General features: G+C 39.3%; 2 protein-coding genes across 3 annotated transcripts; one reads left to right on the top strand and one right to left on the bottom strand.

Annotated features, from left to right (window-relative positions):
• Positions 1-1,239: 1,239 nt before the first annotated feature.
• On the bottom strand, positions 1,240-17,716 carry rtn4ip1 (reticulon 4 interacting protein 1). Of its 2 annotated transcripts, none has more exons than XM_066701652.1 (9): positions 17,607-17,716; positions 14,020-14,171; positions 12,934-13,002; positions 12,322-12,446; positions 12,101-12,149; positions 11,746-11,882; positions 7,615-7,798; positions 4,431-4,523; positions 1,240-1,554 (listed from the first exon to the last, which is right to left on the bottom strand). In XM_066701652.1, exons 2-9 carry the CDS (start codon positions 14,149-14,151, stop codon positions 1,435-1,437), a joined length of 909 nt encoding a protein of 302 aa, XP_066557749.1. In that variant the 5' UTR covers positions 14,152-14,171; positions 17,607-17,716; the 3' UTR covers positions 1,240-1,434. The 2 variants fall into 2 exon arrangements, with proteins under 2 accessions (XP_066557749.1, XP_066557742.1); XM_066701645.1 differs by lacking the exon at positions 17,607-17,716 and adding an exon at positions 16,102-16,848.
• qrsl1 (glutaminyl-tRNA amidotransferase subunit QRSL1) lies at positions 16,957-26,654 on the top strand. The gene is made up of 11 exons (XM_066701633.1): positions 16,957-17,060; positions 17,620-17,779; positions 18,299-18,397; positions 19,068-19,164; positions 19,517-19,693; positions 19,828-20,003; positions 22,765-22,877; positions 23,524-23,716; positions 24,398-24,515; positions 24,812-25,017; positions 26,091-26,654. The coding sequence occupies exons 1-11, from the start codon at positions 17,037-17,039 to the stop codon at positions 26,300-26,302; spliced, it is 1,575 nt and encodes a 524-aa protein (XP_066557730.1). The 5' UTR covers positions 16,957-17,036; the 3' UTR covers positions 26,303-26,654.
• Positions 26,655-27,934: the final 1,280 nt, after the last annotated feature.

Here is a 27,934-nt window from a genome sequence, read left to right as displayed (position 1 = left end):
ACAATACGAGTACTAGTAATGCAAGGCAAGTAGTAAGATAAAACATTGTGAAGTGCAATCTTACAGGAGAATGAATGAGTAAATTACAAGTAGAGTCTGAAAAGATGCGTCTAGAGTAATCGCCAGAAGGAGGTCAGGGACTCTGCTGTTTTGACTTCAGTGGGAAGGTCGTTCCACCACTTAGGGGCCAGGGATCAGAAGGAGCAGCTCTGGAGGAAAATTCAGCTGCAAAGTATCTTCAATGTGAGCAGTGAAGGCAAATCTCCTCACAAAATAAATCTAGATGTCAGAGTCTGCAGTCTTCAAAATATGTGTTTGTATAGAAACCAACATTAAAACTTTTGAATACTATTCTGTAGAAAATACTAAATCAGTGTTCAACAATTTAACATATAACAGAATAACACTTTGAAATGAAGTGTGTAAATACTTTTGACAACTGTAGATATACATCTAGGGAAACTGATTTACCCTGTCAGTGAGACCAATAAACCCTGAAAATTAGGCTACAATTAGCTAATTTTCTCCCACTGTGTTAATTAATCAATACATTATTTTGTGGCAGTCCATCAGCCTAGATCAGTGTCGTTTTATGCTCATCCCAGAAAACACCATTTGAATAGTTTTTCATCTTTTCTGCAGTAAAGTTATTGATATTCCACCGTAGCCATAAGAGAAAGCTAGGCAGCATATTTTCAGTTGTTTCTGTGAATCACTCATTTTTTGGGGGTAGATGCTGTATAATGGCCTGCTGTTTAGGACCGCAACTGTGACATTTAGGACAGGTTTATTCTACTTAAAAGGTGTTAAAACTTCAGTTTTAATAAGGCAATGTAAAATCGATCAAAACCTAGATTTTCACACCAAAATAGCAGTTAAAATAACACATTACAGCCAAAATAAAGTAAAAACCATTTAGTTCTTGATCATTTTAGCGTGGATATGTTTTTAAGAAAGGGTAAGAAGTATAATTATAGATGAAGAGTGGTGTACACATTGCACCACAGGTTAGGGATGTAAATTGAACCTGATAAGAATCAGAAGAGCTCAGAAGGTCTTAGTATCTCCTCAAGCCTTTCACAGATATTTCAAGATTTGTTTTGGAACGCTACTGGAAATTATAGTCAAGCATTTGAAATTGATTTACCTCCCAAAATGTCACCACTGCTGATAAGAATATTGTGTACTGGCCATTTTCTGCAGCTGAGCATCTCGGGGGATAAAACAAAAGCACACGTGTTTGAGTTTGATTTCTGTTTTAATAAAGAGTTTCTTAACACACTTAAAGATGATTGTATAAACATATAGTTTGTATCTGTCATGTTGATCATAGCCAGTGGTTCTCAGCCGTGCCAGTGTGAACCTGGATAGTTTTATGAAAAGGGAAAGTCTTTCATACGTCGGCAGCACAGCTGGAAGCAGGAAGAGGAGCGACTACTCGGACACCTCGGCGATGCTGATGACAGTCTTCCCCCTCGCGTGGCCCTTCTCCACTTTCTCAAAGGCCTGGGGAACCTCTGGGAAGGAGAACTGCTGCTCTACGACAGGGCGGATCTGCAGGAAAGAGGTTCCAGGTCAGATTTCTGTCCACCTGCCTCTGTATTCCTCAATATTTGCATTTCCTTCTATATGTGTTCTACTGCGCTGTCTATTGTTGCGTTTCCCTTTTTGGCGTTTTCGCTTGTTTGCTAATCATTCCAACAGCCAAAGAGCGTCTCAACAGCCTTTTCCTAGCTGAGGGAGGGGCTCAGTGCAGGGGGACTAGAAATTAGGACGATATGAACCTCTCCCTTAATGGAAATCAGCAATGCTTATACCTCCCAGTTCATTTATTGTTATAAATGTTATTCATGTTTTTTTTTTTATTGAGTGGTAGAATGTGTTAAGTGCTGCAGTTTATTTTAATGGTGAGAAAACAAAATTCCATTACTGGTACTAAAATAAATGCACAGTTTAAAAAAATAAATAAATAAAATAAAATAAAAAGGGCAACAATACCAATAAAGAAAATTTCAGTACTCCAGGGACTTGTCCATTATCAAGCCTCTCAAATCTGCAGGCCCATCACACTGCAGCACTGACACACCCTTCCCAAGCCAGCGAGTCTCAAATAAATGCATTGCAGACAACAAAAAAATGAAAAGAAAAAGAAAACTGATGAGGCTGGACAATCCTCTGTTCAAGCTTTTATCTCTGCCACTGATCAACAAGTTGTTTAATTAGCAGTGAATGGCCCGATCCAGTCATCACAGAGTGAGCCATTGAACTTTCCCTGTAATCCACTGACAGAGACAGAAATTTTTCCTGTTCGCAGACTGAGGGCATGAACAACCCGACTCTCAGTAAAGACCATCATAATGGCTGGAGATTAGTACGAAATAAAAGAATTGCTAATGGATTACGGGAGCACCATTTAACACTGTCAGAAATTATGAATCATTGTCTGTAACTGCTTTGCCCACCCGCTTTATAAGAATTAAACAGATAAATAGATAAACAAACAAACAAACAAGTTGTGTTGAGACTGTGTAGACTAATAATCACTGTCATACATAATCAAAATGTCTCTAGGACAGGACATCAGGATTTAAGCTAGGAGCAGGAATATACTATCTGAATAATTGATCCATTCTGTAGGTCAGATTTGTTTTATAGATTAAATGTCCATTTATTTTAAATAGCATTTGGTCATGATATGCACAGTGGTTTTCTGTATTACTATTAAATATATAATTTATTATGTGTTTAACTTGGCTCTTACAACTAATATCAATTGTCTTTTCCACATAATAAGGGATATTTCCTGTGTCCCCTGTATATTGCTTTTATTTATTTATTGTAAATGGTAATTTCCAACACTTCCATCTCACTGACCTCTACAGCGATTTTGGTTTTCCTTTCATTCAACTGAATGATTTACCACATCCCATTCTAAACAAGCCATACTGCATGGAAAGCAAAGTAACAGACTTGATTGTAATGACTTTAAAACACAGATAAGCGGTCCCTGAAAGGCCTGGCAGAATATAAAATACAAGTATTATGTAAACATGTAATTTTAAGAATCCAACTTTCTATTAATACAGGGCAGTCCAGCCAGCATACAATATCTTGATGTTATTTAAATGGCAGGAAACATTTAGTCCAATCATAATATTGTATAAGATTATTTGTGCCCAAAATAATACTACATGACAAGCAAATCGTTTTTTTGTTTCTATCTTAAAAGCCAGTTGGAGAATGTTTTTCTATTCAATGAACTGGTCTTTATGAATGGCCCCACAGGCAGTTCTTAAATATCTATAGACACTCTGACTGGAGTGGTGCAGATTGTTTAAAGCCAGTCTCTCTTTGTAAACACCTCTATGACAGGTTAAACAATTAAATTAAAATAATCACTTTAGAATGGTTATAGAATCTGGTGATTTTTTTTTAAATCTGATATCTTGTTGCTGATATCATTATGTTTTATTCAGTTATGTTTGATAGTACTTTCAAATAGACTGATGAAAAGCTGTGAAAGCCAAAGTCATTCTGAACTTTAAATGCCAGAATGATTACTGATTTCTCCACAGATAATCCATACTGCCTTTAATTTCTATGATCTTGCCCAGAAATGTCCACCTGATTATATATAGATGTTTACAGTTTTCATGTAAATGTTAGGACATTTAAACATCTCTAAACTGATGGTATGTGTGGACTGTCAGTCTCTCACATGACTATCATCGAACCTGATTGATTGTTTTCTCTATTCTATGTTACTGTTGCACTGCAGTGTTTTCTTGTTTGTATTTTCTCATGGCTTGCAAAACCCTCTGAGATGCTCCTGCTATGAAAAGTCATTGAATTTGACAGACTTCTTGGCTTCAGTGTGGGTATTGCAATCCACTGTAATAACTCTCCAAGGCATTCATTCTGAATAGTTTGCCTCTGTGGGTTGCTTTTCCGCAGAAAGGTCAGAAACATGGTATCTAAAGCACACAAGACTTTCAGTCTAGCTTTAATTTTTGGGCAGACCATTTGTTCCCCATCAGGAAACAACTAATGAGCTTAACAGTGGAAATCTTCACATGCCATTTGGTTTCCAGTGCACTAGGCCTCCAGGGGACTCCTTGCCCCATCACCTGTACTCTAGTAACATAAAGAGACAAATCTCTGACCCTCCCACTAATCACAAATTACAAACAAAATATAACAGGTTTCGCAACAGGTCAAAGACAGAATTTTTTTTAATTTGAATCAGCTTGACACCAGATCACTGGAGAAACTATCAGGGGCCTATAGCATAACCTATGAGAAGGCCTGGAGCTCTGGAAATTAGGTTCTCCTCCACATTACAGCTCTTGGGAGTCAGGTGAACTGAATGTGTCAAACTCTTATAAGACATGTAAAAGCTTTGTAGATTTAACTTTGGGGGTCAGACATACCTTTCCAGCATCAACCAGTTCCCTGACTTCATCCAGAGCAGGCCCACTGGGAGCGAAGAACCCCCAGCGGTAGTGCACTCCTTTACACAGATGCTGTGAGACAGAAAGAAGATGCTGTGAGCAGTTCAGTCCTCATTCACACCTCACACAGCCAACTGGGGCTCATAGTCCATTCTCTGGCCATCAAAGCATAAGCTGTTAGTTAAATTTAATAACCATTTTCTTGTGCCATTATCTGCAAGGAAACAGGATATTTTTCCTAAATATGTCTGAATGGCACTTCCTGGGGCAGCCCCAGAAAAAGTATGATTGACTATTTAAAAATAATAATGCCCACCAAAGATAAAAGGAAAGAAAACACTTCGAAGCTCTAAAGACTGCAAAACCACATTGTTCGGTGCCACTGAGCCTATACCGAATGGGGTCAATTACCCGTGCAAGTTAAATGTGAGTGGGTGTTAGTGTTTTTCTCTCACTATTACAAGGAAAGCCTTCTGTTAATCTACTGACATCCCTAGAGACACTGTTATGATGTCTCACGTGGTTACGGGGGTGCCAGCAACAGGGGAATACAAGAGCTACATACTGCTGGGCCTAATGAAGGCACAATGGGCAGATGGGGGTGATATTACATTGCATGAATATTTTATACATTTCCAAAGCACTTCGATTATTCATCACCAGGTGACATACACCATTCAGACTAAGAACTTAATGCTTTTCTTATTAAAACTCATTTCAGCATCTTGCAGAGGGTATGTCTGGGGGTGGCTACGAGCAAATGGATTTTAATTCCTGCCTGCTTTAACCACAACAACAATGGGAATTAAAAATGACTAAGACCTCATTCAAACGTTGTTTTGTTTTTGAGGTTAGGAATCAAAACCCAGATTATTGTTATCTAGTAGATGCTGTATGGCTTTATCTGCAGATGTGCGTAAAGTAATAATGAATTCAGCAGAGAAGTTGCAGCTCAGGGACAGGACACACACTGTAATGCTAGTTTCTCTCTTGGGAAGACACCCCCAGATTCCCAAATTTAGACTGCCTCGGGACACAAGGAAGATTAAGAACAAGAGGAAGCCATTCAACCATTAAAAAATGAAGGATTCAGCACAGTCAGTCATAGCTGGGAGTTCAGTCTGTCAGTCTCTGTTAGGGTACTTACAGAACATATTTCTTTCATTCATTTCAATTGCATGAGTTTTCAAACAAACTTAGTATAGGCTTAACCTCAGTTCACATTCCCAATTCTATTCAAATCTTGTCTCCTGGACCTTTGCTTAGATTTGTATTGGACAATGTTTTGCAGTTAACAGGAAAACAATTAAAGGAAATCCCCAAAATACCAGTTTCCAACAGCTGTGTTACTTAAAAATATTTTTTAAACTTTTACCAAAAAGTTACAACGTATTTTGATTCCTGTTGGATCCCCAGTTCAGGTGAATGTGTAAAGTGCATATAGGCTGTGACTGAAGCTTTAATATATTCTAAATATGTTCTCAACACCTCCGTGTCAAAAAGCAGGGTGAAAAGAACAAAGAGAGCAAAGTAAATAATTTTGAAAACAATTTTGTGCACTTTTACTGAAGAGAACAAGTGCGAGAGAATCTGTGCAATGCAAAAGGCGGATGCTAATTGGGCAAGTTATTCTAAAATGAATGGTCACAGACCGTGATGTGGTCATCAATAACCCTCAATAAATCAACAGGCCTGATATTTAAGTATGTAGGACCACAGTAGGGAGCAAAATAATAGGAAAGCTGTGTATTATTACACGAACGCAGGGCTACAGTGCGGCCCACCGAAATTCCAGGTGAATCCAGCGCGTGACTCATCGCACAAGCATTTGGGCTGATCCTCACTGGATCTGGAACAAAAGCCGAGTCTGGTTGGCGGGAAATGCACAATCGGAAGCATTCAGAATGTGGCTCTTAATCAGCCAGAAATCCTGCCGCCTCAGCAATTCTGTCACATTTATTGTGCACAGTCTCAACAAGTTTGCAGAAATGTTATGCTGTACCCATACAGTTTACTTTTAGTAACTTTTTACAGTAAATATTGTTATTGTTCACACTGAAACAGCCAGGATACAATTATATTTGTTATCCTGTTTCAGTTGCCTGGTGTGCAGTCTGGTGCATGACTTAATTCCTAAATTAAAAGGATGCTCTAAAACCTGTTTCATTCCAACCTTTTCTGCAAAATGGAGGAAAATATGTGAGGAAATGTGTAGAAAAGGTTCCTTCCCTTGACCAGCAAACATGCAGGAGCTTAATTAGGAAGGTTTAGAAAAAATAACAGGAATTGTCAAACAAAGAAACTCCTTCCTTGTTTTCAAACGTCTTCCTAGTATATGAGCTGTTTATTCCACAGCTGTAAAGTCTTACAAAGTGTAACCTAGTCTGTTGGTAAGCATTTAGTGTTTTATACAGCTTACTTTACTTTACATAGAGACAATATCTAAATGTACACTACATTTATTTTTTCAATTATCATGTTTCCTATTCAAATATTTTAATGTATTTATTCACTAGGTGGCAGTAGTGCTTCAGTGTATAGCAGATACCTACTGGACCAAAAGCCCCAAATCCTCTTTGCACTGGAATTCAGTTACATACTAATATTTATTAGTATTATTGTCTATCTTCCCATTTTTGAAACAATACAGTTTTATCTGAATATATTAATCTTATGAATGTATGGCTAGAATGGATCTAAATACCAAATTATTACTATTTAGAAAACATCTCCATTCAAGTGACTGCATTTTTGTTTAATTTTTTATATATATATTGTTTGTTTCCCAGAAAAAGCTTAATTTCCCTGAATTCATTATCTACATAATATAAATGAAAATAAATGCTAATTAAAGAGTGCTACCTGTGAGTTTAATCTATGTATGTCTTTAGCCACATTGAGATCAAGGAAACCAGGGAGAATTATTTTCACATTGAGGTCATACATAAGATGGTCCATCCATCATTAAGACTCCATCCTGTACTTCTGAGAAGTTCAACGATTAAATGCAGAATTAAATATAACCTTCCTCTAAACTGTGAAATACATAATTATAGATTACAACTCAGAGACGATTCTGCAAGAGCACAGCCGTCTTTGAAGACTTTGCTAATTCATTACTTGATAGTGTGGACAGGACACCTTTAATCAGACAAACGATTACCCTTAGCGCCTTAGTGCCAATGGTGACTCCGGTTTGTAGCATTCCATCTGCAACCCCCAGCCTATCTGTGTTGAGCAGAAAAGGTGTCACCAATGTGACATATTTGGCTCCTGACCAGGGCTTCAGGAAACTCAGTGCCCATTTCTCTGTCTCTCCTCCCACGTTGTCAAGAATCAGATCAAACCTATTAAAAAACAAAGCACAGGGGTGACGCTAGACTACATCTCAGGCAGCACATGGCAAGTAAACAACCCAGGCACACAATACCTTTCTGAAGGTAAGGTATATTTGGAAACTAATTGAGGAAATGACAGGGTCACCAGGTAACTGATAAGCGTTTCACAGTGCACATAACACACAGAATACTCAGTACGCTTCTCTGATTAAAAACAATTTAACAATTCCCAATTCAGACTGATCATATATTGTAGGAGCAGTTAAATACCTTCAGCTCCACTCCTGAGCATGTCTGTGTTTATATTTTATATTAGTCAATAATTACTAATCATCGACAAATAGCTGAAATCATCAATGGAATACATTGCACAGTCCAGTATATCAAATCAAATTCGAGCAACAAAACAACCTTATCATCAATACAAAGGCAACATCTTCAGTGTGATGAAGCATCCCCTGTATTGTCACCTTTGCCATTCTTGTTTTCAATCCACTTTAAAGAGACTCAAAGCCCTGCTCACGCTGCTGCGTTTCCTCCAGCGATTCTCCATGGAGACGGTGAGGTGAGTCATTCACAGAGCGCAGCCACTGTGTAAACTAACGCAGGCCAGAGCAGCTCTCGTAACGCTCCCTGGAGAAGTGCTGGACTGATGCAGGATACTGATTGAGGATTCAAGCACAGCACACTCTAAAATACTTTAACTGAACTGATCAAACTCAACTTAAACCTCAAGACATCTGTAGTGTAATCTGATGCCATTTGTATTGGTGTTTTTCTGCTACATCTTCACTGGCATTTCACACTTTTAAAAAAGTGGAGAAAATAACAGGATTTTTTGTTGTCGTTTTCAGGTAGCTGGAAGGTAAAGGGCAAGATACAAATGGAGTGAAGGATCAGCCACAAGTATCTTTCGAGTCGGAAGCACTGCCCAAGGGGGAGGGGTTTCTGTGCACTTCCGTAGGAACCCGATCGAAACGTCACTCTATCAAAGCTGCCATTGGCCCCTGCGCTCGCCACTCAGAACAGGTCCCTTCCCACTTCCTGTTCTATAAAACGTGACGTCAGCGCAGGTTCATCCTCTTTTGCTTCTTCACCTGGATTCGAGAATGTGAGCTCTCTGCGTCGTGTCTGCACATTAGACAATTTATTGTTATTTAACAATTATGAATAGGTTGGTTGGCTTCACAGCAGTGTTGTTCACCACCGTTTGCTGTCTGTGTCTCTATCTGTATTTGTGTTATTTTTTGATAGACTGGCCAGAGCCTCGGTTTGTCATAAGAGATCTCACCCACGTGAGGTGCTCCTCCGCCGGCTTGTGCCCACACTACAGCCCGCGGCTGCGGCTGTAGAAGATCTCGTTCTCTCAGTTTGCTGAGAACAAGCTCTGCTAGCCCTCCCCATCCGTGCACGTAGGCGTGGTGTGGACGTGAGTGAGGGACCCGTTGCAGTGTGCAGCGCTTCACATTGAAATCGCCACTCTCCTGGAGAAGCAAGCACTCCGCGAACTGCCCCCTCCGGGGCAGCATGAGGGATTCTATTCCCCATACTTCCTTGTGCCCAAAAAAGATGGCAGTTTCCGCCCCATCTTGGATCTGAAGCGCCTGAACCGCCACCTCAAGGCGACTGGTTCACCACGGTGGATCTGAAAGATGCATACTTTCACATTCCCAATTCGCAGGTGTACAGGAACTTTCTCCACCTCGCCTTCGAGGGACAAGCGTTCGAGTTTGCTGTTCTCTCCTTCAGCCTGTCACTAGTCCCACGCACTTTTCCATGTGCATGGACATCTTGTTGGTCCCTGTGCGTTGCCCGGGGGTCCTCATCCTCAATTACCTAGACAACTGGCTGGTTTGTTCTCACTCGAGGGAGCAGGTTCAGAACCACACGAACCTGATTTTAGGTCTCGGAATGGTGCCTACGCCCACTTGTGATACAGCAATTGTGGAGCCAGTTCGGCAGGGCAGAAGTGGATCTCTATGCACACTGCCTACTATGGTTCAATTGACTGCCTGTAGTAGCCACTATTCAATCAGCGAGAGCTCCCTCTACGAGGTCGCAGTATTCCTACCACTGGAGGACGTTTAGCACCTGGTGCCAAGCAGGCGGTCAAGACCCGATTCATTGCCCCATTGGGGTCATATTACAATTTCTACAGGAGCTGTTGGACCAGGACAAGTCCCCGTCCACGTTCAAAGTGTATGTGGCGGCCATCTCCACATGTCATGTCCAAATTCATGGTGAGCCCCCTGGATCTAAAGGTATCTTGACAGCTACGGCCTCCTTGCACCCCTTCACTGCCCGCATGGTGCTTTGATGTAGTGCTGAACGCATTTTCCCAAGCCCCACTTGAGCCACTGAACTCAAGTTAGTGTCAATAAGACTGCGTTTTTGCTGGCAATCACCTCTGCAAAATGCGTGAGCGAGTTACGCACCCTGTCCGTACACCCATTATGTGTCTGTTTTGCGGCAGATGGCTCCAAGGTCACACTATGGCCTAACCCTGCGTTCCTCCTGAAGGCACTGTCTCCATTTCATGTCAACAGGTCTATTAAGTTGATGGCTTTCCATCCTCCTCCCTTCTCTTTGGAGCAGGAGATACGGCCTCACCTGCTCTGCCCTGTGTGGGCCCTCAGGTGCTATTTGGAATGCACTAAGGACATTTGGCGCTCAGACCAATTGTTTGTATCTTATGGAGTGCGGACACAGGGCCAGGCTCTTTCAAAGCAGCGCCTCTCGCATTGGATTGTGGACACGATTACCATGGCCTATGAGTCCACTGGGACCCCGGTGACTGAACACCTGGTGGCCCACTCGACTTGAGGTGTTGCCACATCATGGGCCCTTTTTCAAGGCACCCTCTTGGCAGACATTTGTGCAGCTGCAGCTTGGGCTTTGTTGTTTACATTTGCCCAGTTCTACAAGTTGGACGTGACGGGACCAGTCCCTTCCATTGGGAACACGGTCTTGGCTGCAGTCGAGCCCCAGTAGGCTACGGGCTCTGGCTCCTGATTTTCATCTCCCAGTCTGCCCCTGTTAAGTGCATCCTGATGGAGCTATTGAACCATGTCTTCCCTTCCACGGGACTATACCTCCCAGTGGAGCACCCACACAAGCTGCTCCTAGTTTTGCTGACAGCCTGTTGATGTGTCCATGGTCTGTGATGCAGCCTCCAGATACGTTAGCCGGTCGAGTTCGTTCCCGCGCCCCGTGGTGTATATAATTTGTTTGTACAAAATCTAAGTTGTCAGCACAGTGGAGCTCTTTCACTCTGTACTATTCAGTTGAGTAGGATGCTCCTGTGCTGCACACCGGCAGCATGAGTGTCTTTGCTGTCACACAATATATATATATTGTATACATATTGTACAATGAACAATGCAATATTGTATATATTGTACTCTGTTGACTAGCTGGCTGTGTATTATGTTGTGTTTCTCAGTGAGTCTGTGGCCCTGCTCCTATTGGATCAGGGGTCCACTGCCATGATATGCGTGGAGGCCGCACAAGTTGCTTGATTGCCCACGCCAGGTACTGCCCAAGGGTTGCAAGGTCGCGCAGGAGCTGGACGAACCTGTGCTGACGTCACGTTTTATAGAAGAGGAAGTGGGAAGGGACCTTTTCGGAGTGGCGTGAGCAGGGGCCAATGGCAGCTTTGATAGTGACGTTTCTACGAAAATGCACAGAAACCCCTCCCCTTGGGCAGTGTTTCCTTTTTCAGATAACCGGGGTTGCATTCACAACCTATTGTTTAAACATCTATTTACATCTATGGAAAAAACATATTAATATATATCAAGTTATTAGGGTCACTTTGTGTGTGATCTATTTTAGGTATTTTGAGTGAATTCAGAATGAAACTATTTATATCATACTGATTATGTAAAGAAAGGAAGCACTGAAAATAAATTAAATTACCCAAACATATTGCAAGTTAATATTTTATAAAGACTTACTTTTCCAGGGTCTTGAGCTTTGCTTCCACATCCCCTGCTCTGTAATCCACCACATGGTCTGCTCCGAAACCCCTCACTAGCTGCTCGGCATTCTGGGAGCAAGTCACAGTTACATGCGAATCCCAGGCTTTCAGCAGCTGCAAAGGAGAAAACAGAGTTAAAGACATCATAAGCCAAATGATCACAAGTTGAATATTCCATATTTATTGACTGACCTTAAATAAAAAAGCTCCTTCTAACGATAATCTGAAAAGCTACAGATAAAAGCAGGAGTATAACTGTATAGAGCTGAACATCAGAAGAGACTGAAAGTCAACATGATGATGAACAAATACTTTTTAGGATTTAGTTTTACCTGAATTGCAAATGTTCCTATTCCCCCCGAAGCACCAATTATTAAAATGCTGCCAGAGAAAAAGAAAAAAGGAATTTGCACACACATATTCAAATATGTACACAGTTCTGTAAAAAAAAAAAAAAAAAAGGAAACTACAGTCAACTTTGGCAAAGAAAATATTGGGTTAATACAGCAAGAAAACAATGTCATTAATATGTAACACGGGTGGGGGAACTTGCCGTTTTCCAGTGCAGTTATCCTTATTCAGCCCTCCTGTGTTCACCACAGCAGACCACACAGTCGCTGCTACGTAGGGAATGGCTGCAGCCTGTGTGTGGCTCAGTGCTTTAGGTTTGTGCGACACCTGGAACACAAACAGACATCCACAGTGATAGCTTCCCCAGAGAAAGCCTGAATGAAAATATTCACCCTATGAGATATCATTTAGATTTGGTTGTGTAAACTCTAAAAGACAATGATGAACACTAAAATATGCTCTTTATTAAGAATGTACAATGCTCAAGTCTCTAGCTGTTCACCTTGAGGAAAATAAATATAACACTTAGGGAACAGACTTTATTTTTACTGATATAAGCTGTTGAATCCAAATAGTACCTCATTATGAACAGCAGGTTAACCTATGGATTATTTGTAACATCTTAAACATAAATAGCTATGACATTTAAAAAAATAAAATATGGAAATCAATTCTGAATCAAATGAGAATCACTTCATTTTCAAGTTCTGTAATGTGTGTTAAAAAAACAACACTTAGTATAGATTGCAAGGACTTAAATATTTTAAAAAGCACTTCAAATATAAGTAGAACAGAAAGTGCATGATAACAATACCTCATTTCCACTTAGTACTACAAACTCCGCTAAACTGCCTTGTTTCCAGGGAGGAATTGCAGCCCACACCTGTAAAGCAATTGCCATCCCATTACTTGACCAGCTAGATAGGACTCACTTATGCACAACCCATCAGAAAGCATGTAAAAAAAAAAAAACACATCTCCATCTAAGAGAATCCCAAAAATAATACCAGTTAGCTTTCACATTTAATTAGCTCAAGAAATAAAGACATTCTAGCCATTTTTAACACTTTCTTGGTTTTATGAGGGTTATGCCATAAAACAAAACAAACATCTATTTAATATTTAAAAAAAACATCAAGGTTGTGAGAACTTCATCATTAATATGTTCTGAATTCCATGAGTCATATGCAGAAACTGGGAAGTGGTCAAGTATGTGAGAAGATAGTGAATAGTGAAGATGTCTTGTTCTGTGTTTCTGAATAAAAGCTGCAATGCAATGAGGGAATCAAGGTAATGATTTTATGATTGTATTCACCAATGTCAATTAAACACGGCCACAAAGAAGAATGCTCTGTCTTTGCCTTATTTGTGGCCAGTTCACACAGGAACGTTATTGGGGACTGTGTTTGTAAAGCAGTGTTCATGCCATTACTCTGGTCTATAAAATAAACCAATTTATGCATGTGCACCACAACATTGCTTTGTGAAAAATTGTCACATTTCCACTTTTTACTAGATCTACTATAACAGCAGATTGTAAAAAATGGCCAAATCAAAGCTGGATCCAAAATTAAACAGTTTAGTGGGTTTGGAATTGTAATTAAGATATCAAATCTAGTCCTGAAACTTTGTGGAGTACAATTAAGGCATGATGCTGGCCTGTCAATAAAAAATTGGAACAGCATTGTTGGTCATATTTGAGTTACTGGATACTGAAGCCACAAAATGTCTTTCAAAATAAGGAACAAACTTTTTTGTGTTGGGCAATCATTCACATTTTATCATCTTGTCATTATAAAACTGGAAGCTGGAAGTAGCTTCAAGTAAATCACATTAGTTTTTTACTTTGTTCATTCTCCCTTTCAAGGTCTTCTATCTCAGCTTTAGTTTGTGACATTACCTCATCTCCAGGTTTGAAATATGACACATTTAATCCACATTCCATAACAACACCGGAGACATCTCGCCCTAAAATTAATGGGAACTCGCTGCCCGTTGCCTTGATATTCAACGGATCACGTCTCATGTTCATTGTAGCTGCACCATAGCCCACTGAAAGAGAGCATAAACAAAAAACAACAGGCTTAAATTACTGACTGAAAGGAGGTCAACAAGAAATGTAGCACAAATATTTCTGATATGTCAAGATTAAATAACCCGGCTATGAAAAATGCAGTCTTTGAAATACTACTCAACTAGCAGTAGCTGGTTGCCCTGTGCCTCCTGCATTGTGGATGGTTTTACTCTGTATAACCTTTTCTGTTTTGCAATTCAATTTTTTGTATTAACATTGGTCCCCTACTATGTTATTCAGCATTCTGTCCAGCCTGGGCTTGATTTCCTCTTTTTTGTCTCTCCATCTGCCCTCGCCTTACATCCTCCTACTCTTCTCTGACCAGCCTGGGCTCAGTTGCATTGAGCTGTTGCCTCTTGTCTACCTTCTCCTCCCACCATAAGCCCTGAATAAGCACTTTCTGTGTCCCACCAGATGCCTTTGCTTCTTCTCTCTTTACCACTACACCCATCTCTGTCTCCCTCCATAGCTGGCTATGAATTGATAATATTGCGACTCATTTCTTCTAGATCCCTGGTCATTACTTTCTTTCTGCTCTCAAAGAGCTCTCTACTATTTTTGGTTGACTTCTGTGTGTATTTTAAAGGGCTCTGGTAATCAAGGATGGGAGGATGTTTTCCAAATACAGTACAGTATAAAAGTTTTTCTGTACCTTTTTCTAACACTTTTCCTACCAAACTAGTAAGAGGTTCATAGAGGTCCACTACGTTCTTTGACAGCCATTAAGTGATATACAACTCAGATGACACAGATCTTTTATTTGGTGTCTGAAGCACTAGCTCTATTTCATGTCACATTCCTTATTTCTCCTAGTACCTATCGACTGTAGGCCACAGCAGTAGACCACTTGCTTTCATCTCTCTCACTCTTACAGCTTGTACTGAAGGGTCTGTAGCAGCAAACTCACAACACAGACAAGGTCATCATCTGACTCCTATATCTTCAGCTTTCACTATATTCATTATAGATTAATTTAGACAGGGACTGAAGGACCAGATTATTGATGCCGTCATGCTCTTGCGATGCCTCACAAAATGCGAATGGCCAAATTGGACCATGAGTTTAATGTTAATATACATACTTTTTCCATGGACAAAAAATGCATTAATATCAAAGTGAGGACGAAATTTGTTTTATGGTACAAAAGATTTGTATATGGAATTACACTATAGTATTTATTCCAGTTCTGAACATTTTGTTTTTCTGGTAAACCTTCTTCCAAACAAATAATCCCTTGGACCTCCCTCTCTCCAGAACTCTTGCCCTCATCTGTAATCCTCTTACACAAGTGGCTCATCACTGAACACACAGCTTGACACTTTCTAGTCTGGATCTGCTTTCTGTAATTAATACTCTACATTCAGCTTGTGTTGCAGTCTCCTTCATCCTTTGCAAAGCTTTCAAAACAGCTGATTCCACCATCCTCTTGTCCCCATTCTCTGACCCTTTACCTTTTTATTTCTATTGTTGTTTGATTGCTTCCTATGTCTCTGCTTCTAGATTTCATGGTTCCTCTGCCATGAGATAACTCTTATATGTAGACCCTTCAGTGGCTACCTATTGCAACCTGCATCTGACTTTAGTATATCCTTGCCCACTGATCTCTCCATCACTTACCCCCCTTTCATGCATCTAGTCTAGTTTCTCTACTGCTAGCTGATTAGATGTACCTTCCCCTCACTCATGTACCATCTCTGACGACCCTCCAGTACCTTCTCAAATACAAATTATGTAACCGCATAAACGATCTACAGTTATATAATGCAATAATTATATACTGGTGTGAACAAATTTGTTTTTTGAATGGAACGCCATTATTTGTGAAACATGTGATGTTGCTCTGTGCAGTGTTAATATTAAAACAAACGTATACTTATAAATAACTTACTTATAAATCGACTTACTTACATCTCATGGTAATGTCAATGGGATTCAAGCTTGCAGCCTGAACTTTGACAATCACTTCATTGGGGTAGTTGATGATGGGAAACATTGCATTTTTAGTAAACCGCAGTACTTCATTGGTGCCATACTTATCGATCACCCACGCTGGCATAATGGTCTGCCGCTTTGCAGAGGTGCTGAATGTGTTGAATGAACTGCCGTACAAATTTCCACCCACTTCCGCAGTCATGCCAATGGGTTTCACATAAGAGAAAGATGCCCATTTTCTACATGCCACCACTCTAATTGGACACAGCATCTTCACTCGGTAATTTCACACTGTGAGTTTTAATATTATAATCAGCAAATATGATTTCCTACGTTACAGCAGTAACAGCAATAGCTAAAATGTCCACTGCTTGGAAATATGTATCAAACCATACGTTTTACTGTGCAGATCACGATAAATATGCATATGCGTTAGCCTATATCGTTATATTGCAATGGACACGCATCAACGCCCTTGCATAGGTTTCTCTACAGACGCTGTGTGCAATTATGAGTGCAGCACGTTGCAAAGGTTTTATTTCAATTTAACGTTAAACTGAAAGTGCTTAAATAAATTAAGATTGAGACTACTTCTTCCTGTTCCTCTGACACCTTTTCTGTTGTAATTATCACTAGAACCCCTCTAGTCCAAACTGCCAGTAACAGAGTTCACTTCTGTAAAATCCCGGTTCAATCGGACCCAAACACCAGCACTTCACTAAAGCAACCTCCTAACCTCTGCCGCTCAGCCAATAGAAATTGTTGAACAACACGCTGTGGTACCGAAACCTCCAATCAGGAAGCTCAATGTTGTGAGGCGCAAAACGAAAACAATATGTCAGCCTCCAGGAACACTTAGTTGTGAAGGTTGTAGAGTTGTCGTTTTAGGTTTATTGTTATCGCTTTGAAATATGTTGGGCTTAACATTGAGAGAAGTAAGTAAGCTCAAGTTCGTCTGCGATTCATGCACACATTTTGACTGTTATGTGGAGTCACGAAAGTATATAAATGTGTATAAAAGCAGATTCCCATTCCTAACGACAGTACTGAAGTCTGAACATGATGGGGATTTCATCATTGACAGGACTGCAGTCTGTGCAGACTTGCTAGTTACGAATTACTTCTCGTTTATCTCAATAGAGTAGATTATTATTATTATTATTATTATTATTATTATTATTATTATTATTAATAATAATAATAATAATAATAACAATATAGTCAATATTATATATAGCCCGATAACATATATAAATATACACACACATGTGTTTGTATCTGTCATTTCAGGGATGTTTCAATTAAAAACGAAAGAATTTTCAGTACAGTACAGTTTAGATAAACGATTTATATTCAAAATGCATGCTAATATTATAACTGATGCAAATATAATACAGTACGAATTGTAAAAATGTGTGCTGAACTAAAATAAATACATAAATTGATTATTTAATTCAATAAAAACATAATCAATATAACACCTCTGTTTTTCAGGTCTCCTTAGCACTCCGTGAAGGTAAAATAAGTCCCAAACAGCTTTGCCAAAGGTGTCTGGACTTTGTAAAGAAAACAAGGTTCCTCAATGCCTATATCACTGTCACCGAAGACCTGGCGCTGGAACAAGCGGAGAAAGCAGAGAAGAGATTCACCAGAGGTACAGTTTGGGGGGAAATGTTGCACAATATGTGAAATAAGTGTAGGAAATAATATATTAATCTGGATAACATAGTTGAGTATTGAGTGTATTGGTTTCAGAACAGGTCTGCCAATCAACAAGAGGCTCTCATATATTATATGTTAACAAAGCATACAAAATTACACATCACTGTTCTACACTAGTCACACACTGGATAATTTTTGCTTTAAGGCGTAATAAGCAAAACTCTCTTTCACATCCCTGTGTAGATCATTTATTTGTTCAGCAAACATAATGATTTTAAGAAGACATTTAAAACATTTTAAAAAGTGGAGATGACACTATATCTCTCTTATTGATTTCTTGTTGCTCCATATAATAAGCAGACATGTCTGTTTTCTTTATTCCAAGGTTTAATTATTAGTCAGATTAATTTCCTAATAAGCATTCTGAAATGTGTTTCTACATTGTCTAATCTATTTTAAATGTACTGGTGTTGAGAGAGTTTTTCCCAAACCTGAATGTCTTTCTTTGCAGGTGAGTCTCTGGGGCCCCTGGATGGGATCCCCATTGCAGTGAAGGATAACTTCTCTACCGCTGGCATTGAAACAACGTGTGCCTCTCACATGTTAAGAGGTATGGCATTGAAATATCATAATATGATCCTTATCCATTTCCAATGAGAATTTTCTCCAGTTTTCATATTTTAAAACCTTTACACACATATAAATATTATTGTAGGTTTCAGTTTTCCTGCATTATTTGGTGTGCCCTTATTACAAATTCCACCCAGTATTGGCATGATGTTTAATTTGCAGTTGCCAGGCTGGTCTAAGAAATGTTAACAACATCCCTCAATGGCAAGCTATAGGTTAACTGTTTATGAAGTATGTGATCTGTGCTTCATTCATAGTAAACCGCTTGTTTCATACAGGAAGTTTAATTTCTCAAATTCAAATGATTTGTAACTTGTGGCTTCTCTAACAACAACTTAATGGTCTATTATGAATTGCATTATGAATTATAAAAACATCTATAAATACAAATATTTTCTGTCATGTGACCAGTAGATTTTGAATTCAACAAACATTGATATAGTATTTTGGTTTTAAGATAATTGTCGTTATGCTCAATATTATGTTATGTAAGCACTAGACAATGTATATTATGAATTGCGCACCTCATTTATAATTATTATTTTTTCATAAGGAAGAACATTAAATTACTAAATGTTAATGTAGACACTGTGCAGATTTATATAGCTAGTTTTCATTTTAATATAGATTTGTAAATTATGTTGTTTTAGGGTATAACCCTCCATTCAATGCAACTGTAGTTCAGAAGCTGTTGGACCAAGGTGCTGTTCTTATTGGCAAAACAAACTTAGATGAATTTGCAATGGGGTAAGAACTTCAGAAATCCATGTCATCTTTTGCATTCACAATGTGATAGTAATGTCTTTTAGTTTTCATGCATGCCTCTATCACACCAATGTTCAGTAACACTGTGACATTTGAATACATGTATTGTCTGCAGCCACCAAGTGTATTTATATCCTAATTTAAGTTTAACTAAAAGTTGTAAGAAAATTCTAAATACCAATTATACCACTGGTACCATCTTTTGTGCTAAGATGGAAAAAACAACAACAACAAAATTACTTGGACAGGCAGGCCAGTGGTATATTAGGCCATCACAGATAAGCATTAGTTGAGGGATACTTTAGAGAACTTTATTGCCCGCCTCTGTCCCTAGGTCTGCAAGCATAGACGGTGTGTTTGGGCCAGTGAGGAATCCCTGGGGTTACTCCACACAGTACAGAGACAAGTGCGCACAGACCTCTGGAGGCAGGAACCCAGACTCTGACTGGGTCATAACAGGGGGAAGTTCTGGTGGCAGTGCGACTGCTGTGGCCTCATTAACATGCTTTGCGTAAGTACTCTCTCTCTCTGCTCAGGTGCAGGAGATCTGCATCCCAGTTTAGTTTAGCAGATTTAATCAGAAGAACCTGCTCTGAAGGTGGTGCTTCTGAAGCAAATTTTCACAAAACCCATCTGGCCTTGCAGGTCCCTTGGCTCAGATACGGGAGGCTCTACGAGAAACCCTGCAGCCCATTGCGGCATCGTTGGCTTGAAACCTACATATGGTCTCCTGTCTCGCCATGGTCTTATCCCGCTTGTGAACTCCATGGATGTACCAGGCATACTAACTAGAAGTGTGGACGATGCTGCTATAGTTCTAGGTATGAGAAATGTACTTGTGACACAAGTATCTTAACCTTTTTTTAAAACATTTTATCATAACAAGCCATCGTGGTTTTAATTATATATTTTACCTATACAAATTGTTCTGTTTTAATGAATAGCTGGAACACTTAAACACTGATCAAGGGGTTTTCAATCAGTGCTGTACTCAGTCTACAAAGCAATCCTGTAGACCAGGGGTTCTCAAACTTTTTCACGAGCAAGCCCCAAAAACAAATGTTTCAAATATTGTGACCCCCCCACACGCATGCACAAATAACATAAGAACTCAGACAATGCGACACAAATTGTGGACATGCTCAGTAGATCATATTAAGATAACTACTAAAAGAACCCTTATCAACTATTTCATATTAATGATCTGTTCTCTCACGTATTTTTATTATTAGTAAGTTACTCACTCATTTAATGAGAAGGGTAGGCCTGCTTTTTGGAGCACAACAGCTGCATCCTGGGTTTGATTGTCAAAAATGGCAACTCGGAGATCATCCTCCACATTGAGACGTGATCTGTATTTGTTTTTGATATATGTCAGTGTGGAAAATGTTGCCTCACATAAGTAGGTTGATCCAAACGGAATCAGTTCATCCATTGCTGCTTTGGATAGTCCTGGGTATTCCTCTGCAACTGAAATCCAGAATTCAGCAAGTGAGGTTGCGGCAAACATTGCCTTTAAGGTCCGATCACTGGACAGCTCCATCAGCGCGTCCTTCAGGTCAGATGACAGGTGATCCCCAGTTGATGTGAACCATTGTCATATCCAGTCATATCGTTATGGACTTCTCCTTTGGGAAGTACTTCATTAAGTGATCCAGAAGGTCTTGGAGATGTGAAGTGATCATTTCCGTCATGTTATCAAGATCCAGTTCATTGTCCTCCACAAATTCTTCCAGCTCGGGAAACATTCCGACATTGCCGCCTTTAGCTCGAACAGCCCATCTCTCCAACTTTTTTGTGAATGCATCAACAAGAAATTTGTATTTGTGCCTTGTAGTGATGAGTTGAGTACATTAAGTTTGTCGAATATGCATGCCAAATAAGCAAGATTTACCAACCATTTGGGGTCTGTCAGGTGGTCAGCGAGTTGGGACCCAGACTCGATCTGGAAAATGTGCACCTCATCACGCAGCTCCAACAAGCGGGTGAGAACTTTCCCCTGTGAAAGCCACCTGACCTCGGTATGACACAGCAGGGCTTCATGTTCCGAGCCCATCTCTTGGCAGAGGGTGGGGAACAGCCTGGTGTTCCTGGGAAGTGATATAATGGAGTTTACTATTTTAATAGAACTTTGGAGATCACGGTTTAACTCTGGATCAAGTGATTTGCTATCCAGAGCTTCTCTGTGTATAATACTGTGCATAAAGTTAACGTGAGTTGCCACTTGTAAAACTCTCACTTTTAGTCCAACATTTTTTTTTTTACCCCAAAAAAATGGTGCTCCTGCACCATCTATGCAGACACCAACACACTTGTCCCAAGAGAGGCTCTCCTCTTGTATTTTGGTATCCAGCTTTGTAAATCTGTCATTGCCTGTCCAGGAACCTTCCAAAGCAAAAGAAAATAGCATGTCCTCTTGAAGTGTCCCATTAAAACTGTATCTGATGCCAGTAACTGGGCACCATTTCCGTTGACTCGTGCCTAGTGCAAAGCATATTTTTCGCCCTTCACTCGTTCAATATGCTGACACTTTATATCAGCAGCAATGTCATTAATTCGCATAGCTATGGTATCATTAGATAGGTTGTATCAAGCTCATGGGCCGCTTTATCACGGCCTGGCACATAGCCACTGCTGCCAGCTTGATAAGGGTCTCCCCTATTGTATGTAGCTTTTTGGCCTGTGCAATTAGGTACATTACCTCATATGATGCAATTTGTGCTTTGGCGGGGACTGTGGCTTGCAGAGTTATCGCTTGCTTTTGACCACGTAGCTCTGCCTCCTTTCAGTGGAAAAAACATGTTGGTTTATCAACATGAGAGGGATGCTTGGTTTGCAAATGTCTTTTCATTTTCACTGGCTTTAAACTTTCGTGTGCAAAAACCTCTGAGCAAAGAACGCATTGGGGATGATGCACACCGTTAATGGTACAGCAAGTGAATCCAAACTGTATGAATTCTTCTTGATATTTTCGATGTTTGGATGGCTTGTCAGGCTGAAGGGCATTGTGTTTCTCATTTCTCGTAGGCTTATTTTCATTGGAAGTTGATTGCTTTTCTGAAGGAATGCTGTCTGAGAGAGACTGTTGTCATTTAATGTCTTCTTGTTTGTAGAGCTACGGATTAGCCACCGATCCATGTTGTAGACAATGTATATTTGCTAGCTAACTAAAAGCGTGCACAGAGCAAGAACTGTTTAAGTGTTGCTCCGTAGATGTTCTGTTAACCCGCGCAACAATTTAAACCAACCAGTTTTCATTCTGTGATATGACGTAAATTAAAAAATATTAAAATGTTATTTAGCCTATTCTAGGTGTATTCCCCCTTATATATAGTATAGCATTTTTCAGGTTAATTAAAAATAGCACTTTTTAATTTTAATTTATTTATTCTAGAAATCATCTTGTCACCCCCACTTTGAGAACCACTGCTGTAGACTAATGCATGTTTTATTGTATTTGTTGGGCTTTTATCTCTGGCTTTCATACAGTTTGTCATTTTGCATGTTAAACAATCCATGACATGCAAAGCGGTCTTCCAGCACGGCTGTTTTGCCTCTCTGAGATCGCACCTTGTGTTGCAGATATTCTTCAAGGTTACGATGCCAAAGACTCGACCACAGTACAGGGTCCGGTCACACAGATAAACCTACCTGCTGATATTGATCTCAAAAATATATGCGTTGGTATTCCAAAGGTAAGATAAGTTTGATTTTCTTTTCCCCCACAGCAGTTTTGATGCCTTTCTTTAATGTACACTCTGAAAATGAATGTATTAAAACACATATGCAAATTCATGGCTACATTATTCATTATCAGTTAGCTAGCTAATGATATGGCTCCATTAAATCTGTTTGCTCCAGGCCACTTCAGGTCATTTAATGTGTTTTCGTAGGAACTGTTTTTCCCATGGATACAGCTAGAAGAAACAGAATAATCATAACACAACTGGGAATCTTCTTTATTCAACATTACCACTGCTACTTTAAAAATGACATTTATATACACATTGCACAGTTTTCTGTAGAATGTCCAAATGTAGAAATATTTCCATAGTTGTGTTAAAACATATGTAATAATACAGAGATGTGTTCATATACTTATAAATAAGTTACACAATTGCATTAGTATAGCTTTACTTTGGGTTTTCTGTAGCTTTATACATCTTTAACTTCTAAATTCAGAAAATACTAACATTTCCTGAAGGACTGGCCTAATGCATATAAAATAAAGCAATATGTAATATCAGTATTGTTTTAACAAGAAGGCCATTTAGGCTATGAAGTCCTGTAGGACTGTATTAATAAAGATAACAAGGCACTGAAGCACGTGGTTGTTTGTAGGAATATCATGCCCCCGGCCTGTCCGGTGAGACGCTGTCCCAGTGGAGCAGAGCAGCAGAGCTCTTTGCGCAGGCAGGGGCTCAGGTGGTGTCCGTGTCCCTCCCTCACACCCAGCACTCCATTGTGTGCTACTCTGTGCTGTGCGCCGCTGAGGTGGCATCCAACATGGCACGGTTTGATGGGCTGGAGTATGGTAAGTAAATCCTGTCCTTCAAGACTCTGAGACTGCTGTTAACCAGTAGCTTTAGTGGATTAAGCCATTCGTCCTGTGAAAGGTTTGTAAAAATAGTCATAGTCTTTTGCTTTTGTATAATGGCCAGTGGTTAACTAAATATTAAACTACACTTTAAAATGTAAGTAATACTGCACCCTGCCAGATTCCTGATCATTATTTTGATTAAATACAGTTTTGAGCTGCAGCAGTGCTTACTTCAAACTAAGCTTGTTGTACATTTTGGAAATAAGCCTTTTTAACTGGGATGGTGTGCAATAGTAACACATGGTATCTTTTCTTCAAATACATGTGTTATGTCACATTATGTTGAAGTTCAGTGAAGTATAAAATAATGTAATGATGGAATTTCTTTGCTTCAACATGGAGGCAGCATTTAAGTCACGATGGGCACTAAACTATCAAACAAGCTGTAAAAGTACATATATGACCAGTCTTTTTTGTTTGTGTAGCCAATAAGAATACCCCTAATAATGTAGTCATATTCAGTGATAAAATTGCAACATTTGCACTTAAACTGTAAACATTAGTTTTACCATGCATTTGTAAATGAACAAAAACAAATGTTACTGATATGCAAATGCAGACTAAAGAAGTTTCAAAGATAATGTGACAACTTTTTCTTTGTTCCTTTTTTTCTAGGTCACTGCAGCAAAATCAACAGCTCAACCGAAGCGATGTTTGCCTCCACCAGGCATGAAGGGTTTAATGATGTCGTGAGAGGCAGAATTCTGTGTGGAAACTACTTCCTGTTAAAAAAGTGAGGAAGTGGTCTATGCTACCCTATTCTTGAAGTCAAAATGGAAAGATGTAGTTGAGTCAGAAAATACACTTTGCCACACTTACTGTTATACACACACACCTGAACTGAAATAACATTAACAGTGTACCCATTTAACATCTAACTGAAAAACTGTGATGACAACATGGATGTTACAGAAAGACAATTCCCCTTCCAAATGTTGATTGGAAATGCATTTCAACATTTTTGTTTTGCAATGAAGAATATAGTAACATTCACAATTGTCTCTTTCTGTAATGCCTATTATTTTGCAGGAATTACGATCAGTACTTTGTAAAGGCACAGAAGGTTAGACGCCTTATAGCGAATGACTTTGCCAAAGTGTTCGACTCAGGGGTGGACGTGCTGCTGACCCCCGTCACGCTGTCAGATGCGGCACGCTACACTGACTTTGTCCAAGAAGACAGCAGGACCCGCAGTGCACAAGAGGACATCTTCACACAACCTATTAATATGGCAGGTGGGGACCTTTAGCCATGTGACACATTTTGGAAAAAATACACTGCACTTCCCGTACCAGGAAGTTATGCTGCAGAGGGAGGTATAACGGATAGAAAACCAGACTGTGGGTATTCCTGCTGTGTCTCTCAATAGATCACTCAATTTGATAGAGTGTGTGAGAATTTCATTAGTATATTTATATTCATACAATCATCATTGTCGTTGTCAAGGATTTGGTTCGACTGATAATAAAGGTGCTGAATCCAGGCTGTTAATCCTCTGGTTAAGCACAGAAAATGGAAACTGTTGATGCTTTATATTCGTTGGTCATTCTACATCATCTGCTTGTGTTATTATTAATAATAATAATCATTAATAACTTTAAATTAGAAAATAACACATTTTCAATACAAACAAACAAGCAAAAAGCTTATTAAAGCTGAGAGTGAGAAACCACCAGAAGGATATTTCAGTCACTCAATCTATAGTTATCACCAAACATAAATCTCGATAAATTATGTGATACTTTTTCTTTTCATTAATACAATTTTACAAATTGTGCTTCACATATAAAGTCAGTCAATGTCTCATCCATTGTTTTGTCCAGATCTTTCAAGTTTGCATATATCTGCTTAAAAAAACAAGCTTGAATACATGTCAGCTGTAATGCAGTAGTATTCTCTGGCAACTATAATGCCTGTGAGAGATGTCTGAAAGACTCTGAGAGAAGAGACAGTGATCAAAGCAGGGGCCTGTTAATTATGATTAATTGAGTTAGTGATGATCTCATAAACCTAGCTGTATGTTGTGAAACATCAAAAGACAAGTCTGCAGTAGCTGTCAGCTGAAAGTCAAAAGTCAGTTAACTGGAGGGGGCTTCTGTTATCAAATTGTTGTGTAAGATGGGCATGATGCCAGAAAATACTATTTTATTTGTGTGGATAAATGTGGTGAGATGGTGGGAGGCAGGGCGGTTGATTTCCATGATCAAATCCATTGTACAAGTTCAATAAACAATATTTGTGATATGAATGGTATAATATATGGAGATGAATGAGAAGCTCACCCTCTCCTTAATTTTTAAACTTCCAGGCCTTCCAGCTGTGAGTGTCCCTGTCGCACTGTCAAGTAAAAGTCTTCCTATCAGCCTGCAGTTGATTGGCCAGGCTTTTCAAGACCAGAAACTTCTCACTGTCGCCAGGTGGTTGGAGCAGCAAGTGAAATTTCCAGCAATTGAGTTCCCACACATGAATGATCATCTCATGGAAGTTCCTACAATGAATACATCAGCCATAGCTGTTTGAAACCCTTAATTTGTATTGAAGGTCATATCAGCCTGGATAGGATTTGGCAAATTATGGAGATATCAAACTTCCTGTTATTATAAGATATCTGGACATGGTTTGGAGAAAATGCAAATAACTACAAGTTCCTTTGGAGGAAGGTTAAGAGCTGGCTACTCATTAAATAATGTTTAAAATACAGACCTCTGAGTAAGTGGTAGTAGGGACCATGTTTAAAAACTGTATTTTCAGTAGGGCAACAAGGGTCTTTCATCAACAGGAAAGTTAATTGCAAAGGGGGCATGCTGCTGAAAAATGTCTTTCTTTAAAACCTCTTCAATTCCATAATTAATAAAGAGATTTATACAAACCATTTTTTGTTATAAAGGTACTGAAGAAAAGTTCCCACTGTGCTGTTCATTTGCAATTCTTTATGAATCATCATCCTTTATTTAAATGGATATAAATAGTACTGTACATTTATAAATGTATATATATAAATAGCACAATCTAGCTTTTGTCTGTGTGTAGGAGTCTATATTCAGGTGATTTTCAGATAACAGTGTTTAAGAGTTTAAATGGCAGATGATGTGATAGTTCTGCAGTAAGATACCAGGGGAATTGTCTCCTAATGAATTGTATGCATGGATAGCCCCCACACCCTTGATGACCTCAAAGATAACACACACCCTGCCTGGTCTTTTATCCAGGTCACGGCTGAGGATATGCAGCTTCCTGGAATGCATTGACATGGATTTGCATGGGTGGAGAGCAGATAGAGCCCATAAATTGACACAAGGGACAATGGCTTTTCAAATCCCCTTTATTCCATTGCTGGTTTACTGTTTTGGTGTGAAACAGGTGATTTTTAATGTCTACTAGTAGGGTGAATCGCAACAGTGCTAATAAAATGTCTTTAACATAGAGCACTAGACATTTTTAACTTTGTATTACACTTTACAAAATACATTATTTGGAAGTAACTGACAGCTAGTGTATTTTTGTATCATATATATGAGTCATTATATACATATATGATAGATTAGATGTGGTAGGATTGGATATGTCATGCTAATTTATTTTCACTGATATTGTTAAAACCCTAACCCTATCTCTGACTACATAGAAAATTATTCATTTGGCATCTATGGCAAAGTTACATTACAACTGTGACCTCACCATCACACTCAGACCAATGGGAAAGTTACTAAAGTGCTAATGTCCGCCTGGGCTCCAGTCTCTTAACTGCAGAGGTGTGTGATTATCATGGGGGCACACTGGGCTGACGAGCTACTTTTGATTCATGAAGCCATTATAAGTCATCAGATGCAACCAACTGTACTGTATATACTGAAAAAAAATGGCCTTAAAGCATTGGGACTGATGACATTATTATCAATAATGACAGCTGGTATTTGATTATTACCTGCCTGCATGCTTGTTCATTTCCAGTTGCTCTGCCATACATGGTAGTGCCAGTAGAAGGTTCCCTAAGCTCTCAATGGGCTTTGCAATGATTATTAGACTTGTGATTGGTGTTGGAGGTCCCTAGAGACAATTAGTGATGTCGCAGCCCTGTAGGTGCAGAACTAAAATTGAAAAGCTCTGAGCGGGTTTCAAAATAACATCATTCTTTTGCGACACACAAAAATA

The sequence above is a fragment of the Amia ocellicauda genome, chromosome 1, assembly GCF_036373705.1.
Source record: "Amia ocellicauda isolate fAmiCal2 chromosome 1, fAmiCal2.hap1, whole genome shotgun sequence".
NCBI lineage: Eukaryota > Metazoa > Chordata > Actinopteri > Amiiformes > Amiidae > Amia > Amia ocellicauda.
Note: the sequence above shows the minus strand (reverse complement) of the source record. Positions and strands in the feature narration are given on the sequence as shown.